The 20,853-nt window shown below is 28.7% G+C and overlaps 1 protein-coding gene and 1 long non-coding RNA gene across 4 annotated transcripts in view; one reads left to right on the top strand and one right to left on the bottom strand.

Moving 5' to 3' along the window:
* The window catches only part of LOC148226470 (acetylcholine receptor subunit alpha-like), a 191,253-nt gene that overhangs the window by 148,986 nt on the left and 21,414 nt on the right, over window positions 1-20,853 (bottom strand). Inside the window, exon 2 of the mRNA XM_088204549.1 lies at window positions 7,255-7,371. Coding sequence (XP_088060675.1) covers window positions 7,255-7,303 — 49 coding nt within the window. The 5' untranslated portion in view covers window positions 7,304-7,371. The remainder of the gene's footprint in view (window positions 1-7,254; window positions 7,372-20,853) is intronic.
* On the top strand, window positions 13,876-15,669 carry LOC148226471 (uncharacterized). 3 transcript variants are annotated; one of them, XR_015812255.1, is made up of 4 exons: window positions 13,876-14,017; window positions 14,084-14,163; window positions 14,458-14,555; window positions 15,100-15,669. It is a non-coding gene; the product is annotated as an uncharacterized LOC148226471 (long non-coding RNA). The 3 variants fall into 3 exon arrangements; XR_015812256.1 differs by having other exon boundaries at window positions 14,084-14,192; XR_015812254.1 differs by having other exon boundaries at window positions 14,084-14,342.

The raw sequence follows: 20,853 nt of genomic DNA, 5'->3' as shown, positions 1-20,853 counted from the left end.
TATAAGTCAAAGGATTAAGTGCCGACTATTGTCAACTCTCGCGGATTAATATAAACTTAAGTTTATAATCCGCGAGAGTTGAAGCATCATAAAATTTTGAATAATTTTTTTATAATCTTCTATATATGTATTACCTAATTGTAACGGTGCTAACCATAAACCGACAGATAACGAGCGAACAAGACTCTAACAATCCTAAATCACTGACAATAAATAATAATAATAGATTTAAATATCGTCTTTTTTTGTTAATTTATTAAACAATTTTTTTATTAAACAGCAAATGTTTGAGGATGCCGAAAAGAAAATGTGTCATAAAACTTACATTGTAAAACAATACTTTCGGATTGTTAAATGGGGATTTCCTGTCCCTTTTCGATACATTTCTCTCACTATCCACTTAATCTCTAAATGGGTTTTGCAAAATAGAAGAATAGCCGGAAAATTTTGTATCTTGAAAATTGTGTGAGAATATAATTCATATGGAGAAATCAAATATTATATTACAATAAAAATGACCGGGTACTCGTTAAAAATAAAAGGGTATTCGGTTCTTTTAAAAACGCGCGGGTACCAGGGTACCCGGGTCGGAAGCTCGAAAGACATAATAGCTCTTTTATCAAACCAAAATTGATTTAAAAAAGTTTCGTATTGCGAAACACTTGTAAAGCAAGTTAATCGCAATTAAAGGTTGAAAGGTAGTGAATTGTCTTTAGGTTTAGAGACTGCTTTTAAACGCTGACTTTTAAGCTCTACACTATAATTATGTTTGTATTTATATATGTTTAATATAATGATTTAAAAAATGTTAATTTTTGTGGTGTTTAGAGTCTACTATTCTAGTTAGCTTAGACTAGCATTTTTTGGAAAATAGTTTGTTATTATTATTTATATATCTACGTAACTAGTTTTTTTGTTCCTAGGCCTTAACTATAGCAACCTTTTTTTATAAATAATATTAATTATAAAACAAATATTATACATCAATCTTGATTGTTTAATAGTCAATTCTAACGAATTATTAATTCATGTTTACTTCTTAAACCTGTCGCACGAATCAAACGAAACGTAAAGGTTTAAAAGAACTAAATTGTTCTAGTACTCCCAAACTTATTATCTGAGCAAATTTCCCATTCTGATCCCTATTGTACCCTATTCCTGTACACCTGTTGATTCTGCCTACTTGAACCTGGTACTATTTACATGTATTATATCTCTGTGATTCGACTTCATTATAGTTTTTACTACAAATATACAATAACTAATTTAAATGTAAATTTTTTTTTTAATACATTTATTTCAATTATATAAATAATTTTACAGAAATACTAATTATATGTATATAATATATACGTTACTAATATGTAACCATTTTCATGTTTATAATTAGTTATTATCTAAAATTTAATAAAAAAATTAAAATATAAAACAACACGTTTGTGGTTATAATTTAAGATGAAATTTAAAAATCTTTCAACAATTTAAGCGAATTAAAAAGAAAAAATACAGGTAACAAAAAAAAACAATCAATTAAGTGATAATTTGAGTGCATTTCATGCGAGTACTGGAGTGTTTTGTCATTTTTTGCTTGTATTTAAATTTTCGGTGATTAGGATAAATGTTATTTTTTATCGTAATCACCGATACACGAGGTTAGTGAGTTAGTGTGGTTTCGAGAGATATTTTTATTCTCTGGTATGAAAATAAGTGCTTTTTAATTGCTGGATAATATGCATTTTTTAAGACTAGTATAAAAAGGTATATTATATATGATTTTTATAGCTTTCTATTGAATGACTTGTAATTTAGAAAAAATAGTATAACTGGTGCTACTCTACTTAAGTAATAATAAACACGAGATTTTTTTATTAAAATAATTAACTAACTGACATAAAATGTTGTTAACAAATGTTTTTTTATATCTTAAATATTTACATTAATATACATAGTATTAAAATACACAAAAAAAAATAGTACAGCTAAGATAAAAATAAAAATCAAGAAAAATGATTGAAAACGTATCTATGGATAATTATGTCGAACAATTCAGCAAAAGCTGACAACACTGTGATTAGTCTATAGTTATTTATGCACAATTTGTCACTCTTTTTACAAATAAATGTGACTTTTGTATATTTACAAATATTAGTAAAAGATGACGTCTTGCAAATTAGATCAAAAATACGTTTTAGAAAAACGGCGAAATCGATTGAAACTAAATGAGAAACTTAAAAAAATACTGACACCTATACAATATACTGATAGCATCAATAGTGTATAAGTATGTATACGTTAGAATATCGATAAAACAAACAAGTTAGAATAACACCACTGTTATATAAAAAAATATAGTGATAACATCAGGTATATTAAATGTGGGTCAAACAAACTATCGATACAAATAAATAAATCTAATTCGGTAAATATTGAGTGGCATATTCACAACTTAAAACCACATAAACTTTGTATATATTTGTATATATTTGCAAAGCCCAAAAAGTCACTTTCAGTAGATCAAATTTGAAAGTTAGATATAAATATGTTAATAATATATAAGTTAAATTTCGAAACTGATGTTTACTAATGTATGATCATATATTATTATTATAAAATAAAAATAGCATACATTTTAAAAACAAACATTACTTAATATAATAGTACTATAGATAAATATGTATTCTAGACCGCGCCTTTAGACACGCGTATATTACTATACAATACAACCCACCCCTCTACATAATGCTCAGGATCCAATCCCTACATATACGAAAAGGTAGGAGGAGTGCGAATTTTTATGCCAAATAATGTTATGCATTAAACATAAAAATAAAGTGTGTATTTAAATCAAAAAGGCGGATACGGTCTACGAGCTCAAAGAGGGAGGGGGGGTAATTCTTGTAAATTTGAGAAATATATAAACACAAATGTGTGGGAGCAAAAAAAGATTTTCTAAAAATATGCGTATTCATAGTTAATTTAAAATTGGTTTTACATATGCATATAAATCATTATTTAAAGTTTCGCTACATAAAATAAGATTTATTTTATACAATACGTTCTGTTTGAACTTGGTCCATTTGCGTTGGCAGTTTTCGTCAAAACTAGAAAAGTCAAGTCAGTTTATTTCGCCCTTTGCGTCTGACAACCCTTAAAACGCCATTAGGGACAAACTTTGGGCTTTTAAACGTTGCGCGCCAGGTTGTCGTGTTGTATAGTATTTTAACCGCACGCAAAATACGAAACATTAATTATGCAACAATTAAAAGTTGAAAATTTTAAACTTCAACCTCCAGCACGCCAAACAACCCTTTGAGCGAAGAGCGAAGAGCCACCCCCCGCTGCGATCGCCACTCGAAGATTGAACGATACGATTTTCAAAGTTTCGTTCCCGAATGCAAACTTTTACGGACGTGGGATTTTACAATGGGGTAAAATCGCCCCAACTATCATTGTTTTACTACCACAAAAGGTGCATGAAGTTTGCACTTGGAATAAACAACGGGATTCAAACGTCAAACCAAAACTAATATCATTAATAAAAAGAAAGACGCAGGATAAATGTGAATTTCTCCTAACCACATAGTTTACCTTATCCAACCAGATTATAATTTATTTTTATTGTTAATATAGTCATATATAGTGCTTCTTCTCGAGAATTTCTCAAGAAAAGGCAAATATACTCTATATGTATATATCTAGTTTTGTATAATGACCATTAAATTAGAAAGCAAGAACATTTATATTTGATTTACTTTAAAATCCATATTTTTTTTGATTTCTATTTACAATATTTATAATATAATGTAAAATGAACGTATTTTGAATAGCGTTGAGGCAAACATTTGCTTAGGACTTCACATATGAACTAAAACATCAACAACACTGAATGCACGATCCTTAAATTTAATATATTGCAAAACTCGCATTCAAAATTTTAATGCTAAATTTTATCATGATATTACATCACATATATTTCATTTTCTTGTGGGTCGATCGCCATCAAATAACGTGTGTCCTTTGAAGAAATTTAATCAAGTGTTACTAATGTGTTTCTATTGAAATGTTTTATAAATATATCTATACATCCAAATGTTGATATATTGATCTTGTGCGTGTTTTTCGTGTTATTTTGTTCGGTGTAACGACGCTCCATTATCTGATTGTGGATTATCAGAATGAGTGTAAAACGTAAAAAATTTCCCAGATAAATTTTATGACCCAAGAAATAAAAAATATCATTAAAAGTGTACTATACAAGCTTTGCAATGAAAAATGTTTTCATTGTAATAATATATTATTAAAAATCCAATTCTAATATATTATATATACATTTTTTACGCCTACTAGCATCATATTTAATTCATAGATATAATAAATTTAGATCTAGTAGGTGTGAAATTCTCTTGGAACAATATATTTTTAGCTATTTCTGCTAGGATAGACATCTCAAACTTCATAATATATTAACTCGTAAGTTGCTTGTATACACCTTTGAGACCTAGTGTCATATCATGAGTGAAAATAGCATTGAGTACAAAGATACAAAACAACTGTTTTAGTCATATTATTCAGCAATAAATCGCCATTTTTAGACACATTGTCTAAAAAAAAAAAAATTTATAAAGCAGAATCATCTCCATTTTATTTGAATCACATTTTGCCAAATGGTAGATAATATGATAATTCAGCATCGGTACTCAAAGCAATATTTTATGTATAATATAATATATAGCTAAATTTCAAACGTCAAAGAGTTTTATCCTAATGTTAAAATTGACAATGAATGTAAAACTAAAGTTCTAAATCTTTTCACACAAAAAAATTGGGGTTTTGAAGAAATGAAATTTGAATGAAATAGTGACGAGCAATGACTGAAGCTATTTAAGTTAACCAAATGGTAACAGTGTCAATACTCAAAAAGGCGAATATATGAAAGCAGCGATAAATCAGTCCCCATTTTTCCGATAACAGGGGATGTGTACGATTTCGAAAATACTAACAAATTCACATATGAGTGATACAAAAGCTAAATTGGTTATATACTGTATATTTGTGTCGAATCAAAAAGTAGTAAAGTCAAGGTTAAAATTATATGAAATACATTCAAAATAGTTTTTTGTCAGTATTTTGGGTGTAATATAATCTTAGTTATCTTAATGATATTTCGTTACTGGTGTTTTTTGTATAAGGTGCTATTGTGTTTTTTACATATGTGCTATTAAATCGATCAGCAATATTTTACATACCTAATTGCACCTATTTTATTATGTACAAATCTAATTGGCTTACACAAAGTGAGTCAAATCAAATATATGTTAAGGAAAAAAATACTATTTTTTTTAGATTATTATGCTCTATTATATTATAAATTCACTCGAGATTTACGAATTTATGATTAAAAAATTTTGGTAAAGACATGTTTAATGTTAACCAGAAATAAAACGAATCAAAACATTTTTCTTAAAGAAGAACCACATTGATATTCATATAAAGAAGAATTTAAATTAGTTTCAATAAATAAAATCAATCGAGTTTTAATAATCAAAATGTGTTACACAAGAAAAAAATAAAAAGCTTTGAGACTTGAAAACACTTTGCGGATGTATGGGACGCAATTTAGATATAGAATTTTATATTTCTCATACAAAAATGTATATAAATTTGCCAGAAATATTTAAAGAAATCAAATAAGATTAAATCGATCAAGATATAGTAGACATCTGCGTAATTGCTTATTATGTTACTAGTTTGTTTTTTTATTATTTTATTGAAAATGTAGAATATTTAGGCGTTTAATAACAATAAACTTTATACAACCTAAAGCTTTACTTGGTTATAAAAATAAATTAATGTGATGCAAAATAAGTTAAACAGCAAGACAGTACATTTTAAAATTTTAATACTAGTATTTTTTAGTAACTAATAAATTAAAAATGCACCTTTGTTTAATAAATTTGGTTCCCAATTTTATAAAACATTTTTAGTATTTCCTCAAAAAGTATAAGCTAGAGTTTTGCTTTTGGGCAACTATGTATAGAAACCCAGGTTACAAAAACAAACGATGTTAACGTGTTAACTGCTAGCATATGCCATTTTGGTTTACAGATATAAATTCCTATTAAAAACTAAAAGGAACTAAGATATTTATCACAAATCATTATTTGACAAATTTATAAAATTCACTTATAAATTTAAACAAAATAGTTCAAACATTTCAAAAACACATCCTTATTACAAAATACAGAATATTTAGCAGAATTAATAAAAATGATAGTAACACACACCTAAAAGAAATTTGCGGAATCTCACATAAATTAACTATCGCCAAAAAACATCCTTGCATCTAGCAAATTTGTTGGAAAGCTGGATGGCTTGTGTAAGGGGAGAATTCGCAAGCGCTAATGTACTGGCCGCGACGGTAAAGAATAAGGGACACAATCGCGACTATCTAGGCCACTCTACAGCCCGCAGATAAAAATCTAAGAGAATTGACAGATTGTATACACCGCCCCTCAGCAACTTGAAATGTTTTATTAAATATACGCTACATCAAGAATACAATGAATTGTATACCAACGCTAGGATAAAATAATACCTTCTTATGAAGAAATCTGAGAAATATTCTCTTAATCTCCCATACACAGAAAATCGTACCTAATGTGAATCGGTAATAAATTGTTAATATCTTTGATGCCTTCGCTTTCAAGTTCTTTACATTAATATTTTTGCTTAAAACACTTTTGTCTAAAAGAATTTTGTAAGATAAGGAGATTTGAAAAATGTTGTAATGTTAAAATCTAGTAATCCACATTTCTACGATTAGCCTAAAACGCTTTTGAATCATCAGCATATTAAAAATGTTCTGAATTCTTAACTTGTTTTTGTATGGCATTGATTAAGAGAAGGAAGAGCAGAGGACCCAAATAGAATCCATGCGGTACTCCAGAATGAATATACTAAATATGGTTACTTGCATAAAATCTGCTATTTAATATTTATTCAGAGATATATTATATATAATTATGACTATGACGGTAATGGTAAATATTGCGGTACATGTCACTAATGACTCTACCCTATACATACATTCAGAAGTGCTAATCGCCTCATTTAGACGTTAAAATCGGATATTCGATAGCAATCCGATATGGCAATCAATTAAGGGTGCGATCTCGCCGAGCGCGGAAGCTCTTGATTTACTCGGGAATGTGCAGCTTAGGGATCTCGAGTTAAGATAAATTAATACATAATTACCTGATATAAGTACGAGCAGGATCCACATCGCCCCCAGCAGGTTGTTCATCCTTGCATTGTGGCGTCACGAACTTGTGGCTTCCATTTTGATATGCCTTTGCGAAGACGCCGCAGTACCTGCAGGAGAAAAACCAATTATTCCCGGTGAACTTGTTTTTCCTCTGTTGAAACAGACGACGGTGTTTTCCGAGAGAATCTTCACGGTAGATAATAATATAGACCGGCCTTAGAACCGTGCGGTATTTCCTACAAGGAAATTAATGTGTCACTACGTCGTGTGTAAGTAAACGTCATTTTCATGTCTTGCGGCGCTAAGCGCCCCTCAGGGCTCTCTCTCTCTGAGGTACGTGTATTATTTAAACCTGCAATTCTAAGTACATTGTATAATAAATTTCAGATTGTAGCTGACACATATGTGCAGAGTAAATAAGTCGTGTAGGTGAAGAGTAAATGATATAAAGAAATGGACACCATGATTACTTGCTATTAAACCTATTCATGGTTTGCTAAAAAATAATTCTTAAAAACGTGTTCAAAAGAGCCATTTTTGTTACAATTCTATAAGTACATATATCAGAAGGCGGGAGCTCAAACATAAACTTGACATATCAAATACAAAGTAAAATGAATATATGTATACAGGGTTTAATTTAAACAAAAAAGTTGTAGGAACTCATTTCTTTTGAAGCTTTTTACTAGAGAAAAATGTAATGAAACATGAAAATAACCGGCAAGTGTCACTTAAATGTCACGGGAGGGTAACATAGACGACATGTAAGCTTTATGTTTAGTTTATTCTTATATGTTTAACCGAAACTGCTAATTTAATCCGAAATATTTCCAGATATTTGTTGTTTTGAACTATAAGAATACAAATAGTAAACGATCAATTATTTAAATCGTAGTTATGAAGAAGCAAAAAATACAGTTTGCACAATGAATACGTGTTATTAAAAAAACAATCAACTGTATAAATAATAAAGCATCGAGCGTTTCAAGTTTTAAGTCCGTACAAATTTTATTATGCTGCAAAAGAACTGGTTAAAAATTACAATAATAATAAACTTTACATAATTTAATAATTAAACAGTATTCATATTGCGTTAAAAGAGATAAAACATCAGTATTAACCATTGATAAATGCCCACTGCTGCACAATAACCACAAAAATATAAGTAATTTATGAAATAATAATTAGTTCTATTTTGATTTTTTGTGCATAGTGCATTAAGATCGGAATAGTGTAGAACGTACTGTCTTGACTAGTAACCCAAAGGCTGGGGGTTCGAGCCACGGCAGCAGACTCGAATTTATTAATAAAAAGTGACATCTATTGATTATAAATTAAAATTCACATAATTATTTATAAGTAATTACATAGATATCACCGATTCTTAGACTGAAAAGTCTGGTTATTTTATTACATACCTGAAGGTATTTATTATGTCTGATTGATTTACCCAGTAGGTTCATGTAACGCATTGTAAGGTTACAATAGATAAAAAAAATAGCTCATAGCTGGTATTCCCTACACGTGTACTTAAATAAATTTATAAGGTTCGTAAAGTTTAACTGAGAACATATATATTATATTGATGACATTAAATATAATTAACATTCATATAAGAAAGGGAAGGAATGTGATGCCTATGTTTTGAGCAGTTTCAAAACTGTAATTAGATTATAGGAGTGAATTTGTAAAATATCTTTACGAAAAATGCTCAGTATTTTTAATGCATGTTTAATCTTGTTATTGATTAGTTACTTGCTAGTTTTCGATTTTAAGTTTTTTTTTAACTTATTGACATTAAAATTATGTGTTTTAATATATTTGGATAAATATATTTTTACATTAAAAAAATAGTCATCGAAATATAATAACTAAGATCATGAAACGTACTTTTAAAAAAATAATTACTACGTAAAAAAAATCACTTTCCAATAAATATGAAACAATAAAAAAAAACACTTTAAAATAATTAATTGCACAAGAATAGAAAATTCAAGGTGACAATAAAATACAATCGAATAAAAACTTATTTTTAAATAATATCTGACCAAAATCTTTACAACCAAGGTTTCAAAAGTTTACAAATTTGGCTAAGAAATTTTACTTGACTCGTTGCCAATCGACTATAGCAGTTTCAGTCGTCGATTTATCAATCGAAAATGCATTTTTAACTCCTAAGATTTTTTTAACTTTAAATATAAACTGATATTTTATAAGGTATATCATGATAAAAATATTTTATTTTAAATACATTATCACAATAATAAAGTGAGTTATTCCATCATTCATTTTCGAGACCTTCTCTAATATTCTATAAGATTGCCGATACAAATGAGCATCCTTAATTCTGAATTGACCGTTGAGTGCGATATCCTAATAAATCGCCATGTAGACAATGTGTACGTTTGTTCAGAAAGAAAGAAAAACGATATGTAAGCACGAAAAGCAATTGAATAGTCGTTAATAGAAATACGCTGTCAGGGTGGCAAAATATTATCGAACAATGTCAGCTAACGATGATTTATTACGAAAAACCTTATTCGTTTATGGATTTTCTTTTGTGTATGAATGTGAGTGTTTTTGCAAAATGAAAAAGAAAACGTCATTGGTCATCGTGCGGAAAATCGTACACATAATATAATGAAGCTTGTTATATTATACACAATATAACTATTGAACTACTCAACTGATTCATTGCTTATACATTTTTGTATATCCTACTAATGTAACATGTCGTTTTTAATTTCTCAGCGGAATTCTGAAGAATAATCTCGTACGCAGTCGTTTCATAAAGAACGCTTAACTTAATGTAACAGGACAAAAAACAACAGCGAAAAAAATGTATATTTCCGCAAGGATCTTAAGTGTATTACAGATTAAGATCTCTTGAGGGTTTGCCGAGAAAAAAATAAATAAAGCGATATTTATTTACCTTCTAGACGTAAACGCTTTCTATCTTTTGTCGCAGTGAAACGCAATTTTCCCTTCGACGATATTAAGTAATTAAATTGATTCGATAAGTGCGGCATTTAAGTAAAAAGAATACGAATTAAATGTTAGCGTACTTTTTGTGTGGCACAGAGTCTGGTTAATGGCGCTATTAATATGTTTTATTTCAATTAACTAATATTATTATTATATTTATGACTAATTCAATACATCATAATTATCTCAAAGAGTCATTACTCATTCGTAAATAAGTAATTCAATTGATCAAGTTAAGAAGTTCGTGTATAGAAAAACTAAACAATCATAAATGAAATAAGAAATAAACAACAACTAAACATCATAATAATAATTTATAAGATTCAACGTAATTAATAGATGTGTTGCAAAAAAATGTTTTTAGGGTACCATGTTAGGCAAATTTACAATTTTACCCTTAATGTTTTTATTCACTATGCAATATGATAATATTTATAATTTGCACTTAATTTTATTTAGCTATTTAGTTTAGATCTTAAATTAGGATTTACTTGTGCAAGTCGAAATAGTATCATGAAAAGCGACAATGCCCTGTGACAGTCATCCCGGCTTGATACCCGCCACACGTTTTTGTGCAAAGGGTTATCGCCGCAACAATTGCTAGCAATAAAATGTTTAAGTGTATTCGTACACAGGGGGTCGGTTCGCTATGTCCCGGAATAGGAAAAAATAGGTCAGCGACGGACACGGAAAATTCCCGATGATACCCGTGGGGGATGAAAGGACTCAAGCCAAAAAGTGAAAGGCAGTTCGTGCAGAATGATCGGCCCGGAGCGAAGCGTGGGCTGGAAAATTAAGATGAATGGAATAACCGAAACGACTTTACGATATTTTCCTTTTTCATGCATAATGATAGCCATGTATGCACGACGTCCGCGTTTATTTCATGCTCGGGTGATTTTTGCCATTTTTTTGCATCGCCACCTTCTCCCATGTTTTGGGATTTGGGCTGCTCTCCGTTTTTTGAATTCGTTAGATATTAAAGATTAATGTCAACATAAATTCAGAATAAAGTTGACACGAAGCGAAAAAATATTCTTTGGTCTTTTATTTTGTTTAATCAATGAAATGCAATCAGTTTTAATAAGCTGTCTGTCCCTTACTGTCGTGAAGTATCAATGCGAATACCGGACCCCCAATTTTTTTTATTTTAAATATTATTTTTGCTTCGTTCTGTTTTTTTTTTTAATTTATGAGTTGAAATTATAAATTAAAACCATTGTGTAGCTGTTCGCTATACACTATAAATAGTATGAGATCGCACGCATCCGATAGATATACGGTTGATCATAGTGCATTTTTGACTGTTACCGCGTTACTGCGTGAATTTGCGCACAATACCTTATTTGCGTTAACACAGTCAGTTCATAATTGAGAAAGAGATGGCAAGTTTGGGTTGATAAGCATATCGAACGTATATCTATATCGTGTGCTAATAGATCTAATAGTATGGGCGTAAATCATTTGTCATCACTTGTCATCTCTTTCTCAATTTCATAATTGAGAAAGAGATGACAATAGAGATGATAGCTTTCGAACTGACTGTGTTAACGCAAATATAGTATACATAGACAAATATTTATTATTTTGTCAAAATAATTCTATCTTTAAAAAACTACTTAGCATTTTCAACTCATTTGAAAATAGGTTTACAACTTAGCTAAGTGTGTATAAAAAATCATTTTATGAAATTCAAAGTTAGGTTTGAAACTGAGGTAATTATTAATTAAACTAAATATTGAATTTCGTTTTAAAATAGATTTGCAACTTTACTAAATATTAATTAAGCAAAAATATCAAAAGTTTCGCAAAATAAAAAATAACATTAAAACGTAACATTTTGTATATATAATAAATAGCATATGTTACACTTCCGTTCAGAAATGAAAAATTCAATGTAAGCGATTATAAGTCATTGATTGTGTTGTAGCGCATTTTATGATTGTTTTATGTGTAAATATAAAAGCCGGTGCTTAATTACATTTACTTATTAGAAATAAACAATAAACAAAAAAAATTGACCACCGAATCTGTTGCTTAAGAACAAAAGAGGACAATAAGCACAATTTGTGCTTTAAAAACGTGATTAATTTTGAAACTCTAATCTATTTTTTTAAGAAATATTTTTATTTACATATTTTTAATAAAGATTTTCCCTGCGCGGCATTATATATTTTATTAATTTTCTAAAATAAATTAAATACAAAAAGTATTTGAAATCTATAATAAACTAAAAATATTTAATATCTGTTGAAGTCTTATTCTTGAAATTCGCGTTAATGACCGCGACCAAAAATGATCATTCATCAACAATTGAGAGAAACAAGACAATATAGTGTCAAGGATGGGACCACACATAAGCCCTAGTTATGACTAGAAAAAAAGGGTTTCAGATAAATAACACGCAAGGATTGACTTTGACTTTATTTCTTTGTTGCGAAACAGTCACAGGAAACAATATATCACCGTAAGGCCACAATATTCTCGTTACACAATTTGACCTCGGAGATCTCCATCAAACAAATGTATTTTTTTTAAATATATATACATATTTCGTTGTTCTAAGAAACGACTGCAACGATTGGCTGGACGATCGCTGCATGATTGTGATTCATCAGCAAGATTTGCAGCTCTGAAATTTTTTGGTTGGTCTCCAATGAGGAGAGGGCAGACACTAGCAGATTCGCCCCGCCGGCAAACGCGGCCCCACCGGCAGAGAAGCGAAGATATTGCTCGCCCGCGGACAACAGGACAACATACGATTATGAACGCTCACATCTTGAGAGTGACTCCACCATACATACGAGCACCGCAGCAGAGAGGGAGCAACCTCCGCAATACTGTCGTTGCCACACCTTAGAACTCTAAGGATCTTTCAATAACATCATCCTTTCGCCAGCTTCTCCGCCACCACTCGGAGAATAACGATCTCGCTCATCAGTTTGTTGCAATATATGTAATATAAACTAACAAATTATTACCAATTTTCCCCTGTATCTTTCTGGCTGCGAAATCACAAGCCTTAGGATTACAAAACCCTTAACTATAATTAACTAAAAATATTTGAAATCCATAATAAAATTTAAAAAAAAAATTATATTAAAAATAATATTTTGAATAAATCTTGAAATTTTATTCTGCCAGTAAATGGGATTCCCGTAACACTATGGGTTTCCTATGTTAGTAATTTTTAATGATAGCACTTCGAGGAATACTAATTATTTTTAGAGTGCCTCTTTTTGTTAAAAAATGTTTACTTTTCTACTCATATGTTTTTTAAGTAAAATTTTTAAAACTCTCTTAAATAAATAAGTTTAATATACTTTAAATTGACAACGTTCGCTAAAATTGAATTATAGCTTTTTTATATGAAGAAGCTAATACAAGTCCACATTATTTATATTATATTTAAAATTCCTCATAAACTAAATATATTTTTTTAATTAAAAATATATTTTCATTTCATCTGATTATTTTTTCTGAGAACTGGATGATTTTTCTACATATTTTGATAAGTGTTTTACAATTGAAAACGTAAAAATCAATTGCGTAGTTCGTTCTCAAACGCCCCAAAAAAGGATTTCCCCAACTGTGAAATTTGCTTTCATATGACAACCCTACTAACTGTCAAACGCATGCTGCGCAAAGTGTTGTGCAATTAAATAAACAGTGAAATATGTTATAATCACAGCATTTTTCTTAGAAAGTGTTAATTGAAGATAATACAAAATGAAGTAGCATTGGAATTATATACAATATAAATAAAAAGTAAGTGTTTGGTTATATGGATAATATATCAGGGTTATTGTAACAAAAATACTATTGACTTTCTAGGATAAAATGTCAGAAAACAAACAGCAGTGATTTGGCAGATAAAGATATACATATCAAAGATAATTAAACTTATTACAATGGTAGTAATAATGAAAAATTTCATATTAGTGTAAACAAAAAGTTACATATTACCCACTATACAGTTAATTTTCAAAAGCAATGAAAGATCTAATAACATTTACGTATGGCAAACAATTAAAATATGACGTAACCCGTCAGTTTAAGAAGTGATGCCAATCTATGTGTTTAATCCTCTACGGTAACTCCGTTAATTTTGTTCTTCAGTTTTAGTTTAAACTTTATTTGTGCATTATATTAGTAGTAATAATGTGTAACTCTTGATAAAACTATTATTTTTTTTTAATATTTTTCAGAAATGATGATAGAACAATTTGATTACCTATATTGTGACAATGTAGAATTGGTAATATATAAACAAAAAATGAAGAATCTTAAGTTTAAGTCACTGTCAGTAAGTATTATCTTTTTATAAAGAACATACTACATAAGTTTGATGCAACTGAATATCCTGAATTTGACTGTTCCGTAAGAAAATAATTGTACAGAACAAAAATTGATGAAAAACCATAACGTAGATACATATTTTGCCACATTGAAACTAAAAATAAACCACTCTAAGATATTTTGGCTATGATTATTCCAGGTAGAAAATCACATATTTATAATCATTTTAATGTATCGTTTATTAGATAACATTCAAGTAACTACACATTTATAAGATAATTGCGAATTGTCGCTCGGAACGAAACTATCAAGATGAACTTTTTTATGTCTTACTTTCTTTTTTTATACATGGCTTGGTGTATACAACAACTCGCTTACTACCCTTAATATTATCACTATATGGCACAAAAAACATAAAAATAAAAAGTCAAGAGCCTATGCCACGTTTTAGAACAATTATAAAATTATTTTAAAAATTAAAATATTTGCATACTCGCCAAATTATTATGTCAGTGTTTAGATTATAATGACTAATCATAATTATTTTTTAGAAGCCATGAGCGAGAAATAAGATGACCTTGTGCAGAAATGGAACCAAACTTCTTCAGCTAAATAACCGCCTACGTCACAATCATTGTCACACGATCGTATCCACAAATATCAATAGATAAAAAAAATACGAATATGTGCGTTAAATCAGAAGAAATGATAATTTTTATGTATTATAAATCAAAACACTTACTTTTCGGTCTCGGAGCCCGACAAAGAAACACAGAATTTGAAGACTTCGTTACAAAGATTGTTTTATAACGGTTTATATAGTTTAATCAGTGTATACTTATAATCCTTACACGTATTATGTATTTTTATAGTTAAAACGCACTGAGTTACTTTGCAATCTAAATTTTTATATTCAGTTAGTGAACAACGCGCAAGAAAAATTATTGAAAATTATTATCACGTTGCTATCGGTTACATGTTTTGTATTTAAATACTGATTTTTCATTGGTCGACAATCAAAAGCTCCAATTAAAAACAAAAGAATTTAATACTTTAGAGATACAAAATCAATTGAGCAAACATATTTTTTATTTTTATTATAATTAAATATATTTCCTTTGTTTATGTGTATTATTATAAACCGTTCATACAGAGTGATACGATTAACAGAGTAGTAAAGAATGTAGAGGTATCATTTTAAAACGAGCAACTTAGAAGAATTATATATAAGATAAGATGCTATATTTTAATATTGCCTGATACTTTTTATGTATTACAAATTAAAATATCATTCATTACTTTGTATTGTATTATATGTGAGGAATCAATATAATTTTATTTTTTTTATATAAAACAATCTTTTCAATACATTTATTATTTTTATACATAAATAATAAAATACTGCTTATTTCTGATTGCTGTTCTAACAATTATATTATTTTAATAATATTTTTAATATAATTCTAGTAAAGATGCAAGCATAACACTATTTTATAGTTCCAGACATCGAAGAAAAAATTGCTGCAAAAATATCATAATATTATCCATAACTGATATTTTTATTTATAAGGAAAATTTGTAATTTTACGATTTCATAAGCAATAAAAAAATCCTTAAGTAAAGGCTTAATGTGTAATCAAGCAAAAAAATGTAAAAATTAGGTAAGTAAGTATAAACATGACCTATATACCTAATTGTACTAATTATTCTTGAAACGAAAAAGAAAAAATATTTTTTTTTTTGTTGATAAAATCACAGTATCTTTCCTGTGAAATTACCTTTCTTTATTTATTAAGAGTTTATAATAAATGTTTTTGATTGTTAACTTATCAACGGATAAGATTAAATTCAAAAAAATAATATGATTTTTTTTATTAAATTTTAAAAAGACATTATTGATTCTGAAACATAAGGGCGATGAAAAATACATTTTGTTTCCCATTCGAAAGTAGCACTGACACAAGAGGGGTTGAAATCCTTTCGAACGTTTTTATCAGTCTCTCTTTTAGTTCGGATAAGAAAATTGTTCAAAATTTCCGAGGTTCTCATGATTGATGGTGCAATTTCTCGCGGTGGTAAGAATCTCGCTCGATATTTTCTTTTTGCCCCTTTCCCTATGCCGGCGGCTCTTTTCTATCTGTCTTTTGTCTCCGTTTTTTCTTTCTCTTATATCGTTCGACTTTGAAAAACCACATTCACGTTGTGCAGAAGAAGGAACCTTACCGAAGAAATTCCGCGGGGAAAAAATAAACGTGGAAATATAAATAACGCTCGGACGCTAAAGAGTTTCGGCGATATCGACCTTTTGTGGGCCCGAGTTTAAATCTGTTTTTTCTCTTATTCTACTCAGAATCCTCGGAAAAAGTGAGATTCATACGCATTTCCATTTAGTGTCTTTTGTGGAAATCCATAGCCTTACAAAATTACCCATACAAAGATTCGGGCGTTGCTACGCGAATTTTAAACATTGAAAAAGTATATTCTTTCTCTAGTGTATTTGAAGGAAATGCTTAATTAAATTTTATTTTATTACATTCCGATAAAAAAGCCTAAAAGAATGGCACAAAAGAAATATTTATTTTAGTCGTTATTAAATTTGAATAGAATGCGTATTACTATTAAAAAAATATATACAAACATTCAAGATTGATTTTGACAATACAAATAAACATATGTGATTGATGGCAACTGTATTGTGAACATATGTCTAAAGCTTAAGGCTTGAATATCGATAGTATTTGCTAAGAAGCATTCAATTTTTTATTTGATAGATTATGTTCGAAAATAAAAAAAATCTAACATTTTCCCCTTTTACTTCAAATTTATAGCAAATCAATAAATATTGTTTATAATGGATTGGAATTTAATAAATGGTATTATAAATATATTCCGTGATTTTTCATTTGCTAAACAATGACTTTTACTACTTGTGTAAATTAAAGCTGCATCAATCGAAAAGCATTCATGTGAAAAAGTGCCTCTATATATTAAAATAGATCAATTTTCCAGGCATTTGATTGTTCGGTCATCCGTTATGCGGTTAATCGTTGTCATGTCTAGTGCTCAGATAGGTGTGACCGATTTGGGCATTTCTCAAAAATATCGCCTTGTGGAAAACTCAATTTCGCATAAGCTTATACATAATGCAATAAAGATATACCAAGTATAACAATACGTTTAATAATATAGAGCTCCATGCCACATTCGCCAAGTTAGTGGTTAGGTAATATTACATTGGCATGGTATCCCCAGCTAGAATCCTATTTGTTCGAGCTTAATTATCTAGATGAGGGCGATTATTTTCGCTCGCTTAAGTTTTGTAATGTAGCAATTCTTTCGACTACTCTTCCCTTTCTGTTCTTTCTACGCTGCTAAAAATGAACGCTTTCCTTTTGGGAACTGTATAAAGTCCAGAAAGAAACTGAAAGTCGACACTAGAGTGCAAAAGGGTGATATTATCGTATGATTATTACATTTATCTAATAATGCTAATTATATTATCACGTCACTCTTATTAATCTCGCACCCCATAAACTCGAGTGCCTGTTAACATGGCATCCCTTGCATTAATCTCAATGCACAAGCATATAAGTAAAAAATGCCATATAATTTAAACCATTCCGATATTTTCAGTACTACGAAATTAAATTTGCATACAGCGTAACTTGCAAATTCTTCAATAAGTTTTTCGAGTTTTACTCGAGAAACTATCGTGAAATTCTCGCACAGATATGCATATTAGATAATGTTCCTCGTATTAAAGCATAGTTAAATAACTTTGCAATGTATTAGTATCCATTTTTTTCTTGTTTGCTTATAAAAATAACATGTTTATTTTTTTTGGTAAAACGTTTATGAACGAATTCTAGGAATTTTCGGCATGTTTCTAGATAGGCTCGCGGTGTATGGTTCATAATACGAAGACGTGAGGTTTATAAGGGTTGTTGTATATGTGCCTTTGAAACAGCACGGGAAATTTGCCGGTTATTGAAATTCCGTTTTAGCATTTGCTCACCTGACATAAAAGCTATCAGGACATGTTTTGTGTTATAAAGCATTCCTAACCAATATATCACATTACGTTGGATTTTCATATATTATAAAACGTAGAAAACATTTTATTAATTGAGTTAGTAATTATATTTTAAATATTTTTCAAAGTCGCGTAAAGAGCAGCGAAAGAGAGAGAACGTGCTTTAAAAAGAAAAGCGCTGAAAGTTTTCACATTAATATATGTAGATTCGTGACGAAAGCTTGAAAATACGCGAAAACCCTAACCGCAGTAACTTTGCACAAAAATAATATCAGATTTGGGGGAAAAGTGGAATTTATGCGAAAACTGATAAACACCGTTTTAACGCAAACGACAATTAATCATTGAAAATTTCGTGAAAATAAAAATAATTTCACGACAAATATTTATCACCACAAATATAAAAGTTTACATCAGCAATCTTTACTACCATATTAAATTTTTCAGTGATTGTAGTAAAGTTAATTTTATATAATTTTAGTATTTATTTTTTAATTATAATATAATATATAAAAATTAAATGTCTTAAATATTTGTTGTAAAAAAACATTGTTTATTCTACAATTATTAATATGATATTTATGTACAAATAGTACTTATTTAATATAACTATACTATACACAGATTATAGCACAAATATTTGTGTATTAAGTGATAATATTTAGAATAAGAATGTTTCTTTTCTGCAAGAATATTCATCGAAATACTTTATACAAGCAAACCATTTTTAGTTAATTTTTCTCTCTTCTTAAAAGACATATTATTTTTTTAATAAAAATAATTCTCTTTTGGAGCATCAAGCAAAAATATCCGAATTTCACAAAACGTATAAAACTACTATTTTTACGTTCTTTTCTTTAAACTATATAAGCATTTTACTGACTTGATTTTTTAAAAACACTAGTAGCTTTTCTTAATTCGTTCCCTTATTTTTATCTATAGAATTTAACATAAAGCATCTTTAATGAATAATAAGTATAAGTATCCATAATCATTTTTAAAATTGGTTGTACGAGAACCTAAAAACAATGATTTATATTCCTCAAATTTACTAAAAATCAAATCTATAGTGCCAGCGCTTTTGTCGAAAAAATGTGCACCTAAACCATTACCGTATTCCACAAAAACTTCTAGCTAGTAGGTAATGAACCATTGTTGCCAGAACTCGAACGAAATATATCGTTACGAAATAAATTAATGAATAAGGAGACACAAAATAATTTATTTTTATTAGTCAATTAGTAGTAGTTAATTAGTAGAAATCTATAAAATAAATCTTAACTGCCCACAAATTGTTCAAATTATTTCATCATTCTGACGATAAAAATATTCATGAGTTCTGTTTGGTAAAAGTTTTATTATATTTTCAATAAATGTTCTGTTCAAAATACTGAAATACAATAAACCTGCAATCTTTAACGCTTTGAGGAGTGTCGCCGTACATGTACGGCGGTTGATATTTCACTGTTTTGAGGTACCCTAGATAGTTATATATCTACATATGATATAATTGTAATATATTTACATATATAACCAAATAAATAAAAAATATTATTTTTATATAATATTTTTTAAATTTAAATTTTTGTAAATGATTTCAATACAAAATAATACCAATAACATAAAACCAAAAATATTTTATATTAACATTATAAAATATATTGAAAGTTTCTGTATTGATTTAAAAAAAATCTAGAAAAGCTGTATAATATATAATAAATATGAAAAATAAATTAACAAAATTTAATAATAGAAGTGTTAAAATAAATTAATAGAACATTCTAACACAAAAAAGTATTAAAATAAATCAAAGTAATAAAACTAACAGAAGCACTGTTTTTTTTTATTTACTATAAATGCAATATTAAATAAATAACAACAGAAATGATTATGAAAATAAAATTGTAAGATAAATACTAACAAATTAACAAATGTTTATAAATGAGGAGTTAGTGTAAAAAAAGTATGTTTGATGCCTTCGGATATCATAATGTCGTCAAATATGAATTGATTATTTTCTGAATAATCCACAATTTTTAAACATGTATATATTTAAAGTTTTCACTTATTGCTGGATTCCAATGACTATCGCTACATTTATAAGATATTAACTCGCAATTAGATTATCGACTTTGGCTCACACACAATAACGATAATTTACTTCCACCTTGAATTATCTATATTAAGCAAAAAATAAAATATGTAATACGAGGTAAGCCTCAAAGTGACTCTGTTAAATGAAACGAAGCATATTTTCAAGATATTTTGCCGC

Source organism: Plectrocnemia conspersa, unplaced genomic scaffold (assembly GCF_051122295.1).
Source record: "Plectrocnemia conspersa isolate PC_06_02 unplaced genomic scaffold, ASM5112229v1 ptg000014l, whole genome shotgun sequence".
NCBI lineage: Eukaryota > Metazoa > Arthropoda > Insecta > Trichoptera > Polycentropodidae > Plectrocnemia > Plectrocnemia conspersa.
This window is presented reverse-complemented; position numbering and strand designations above follow the sequence as displayed.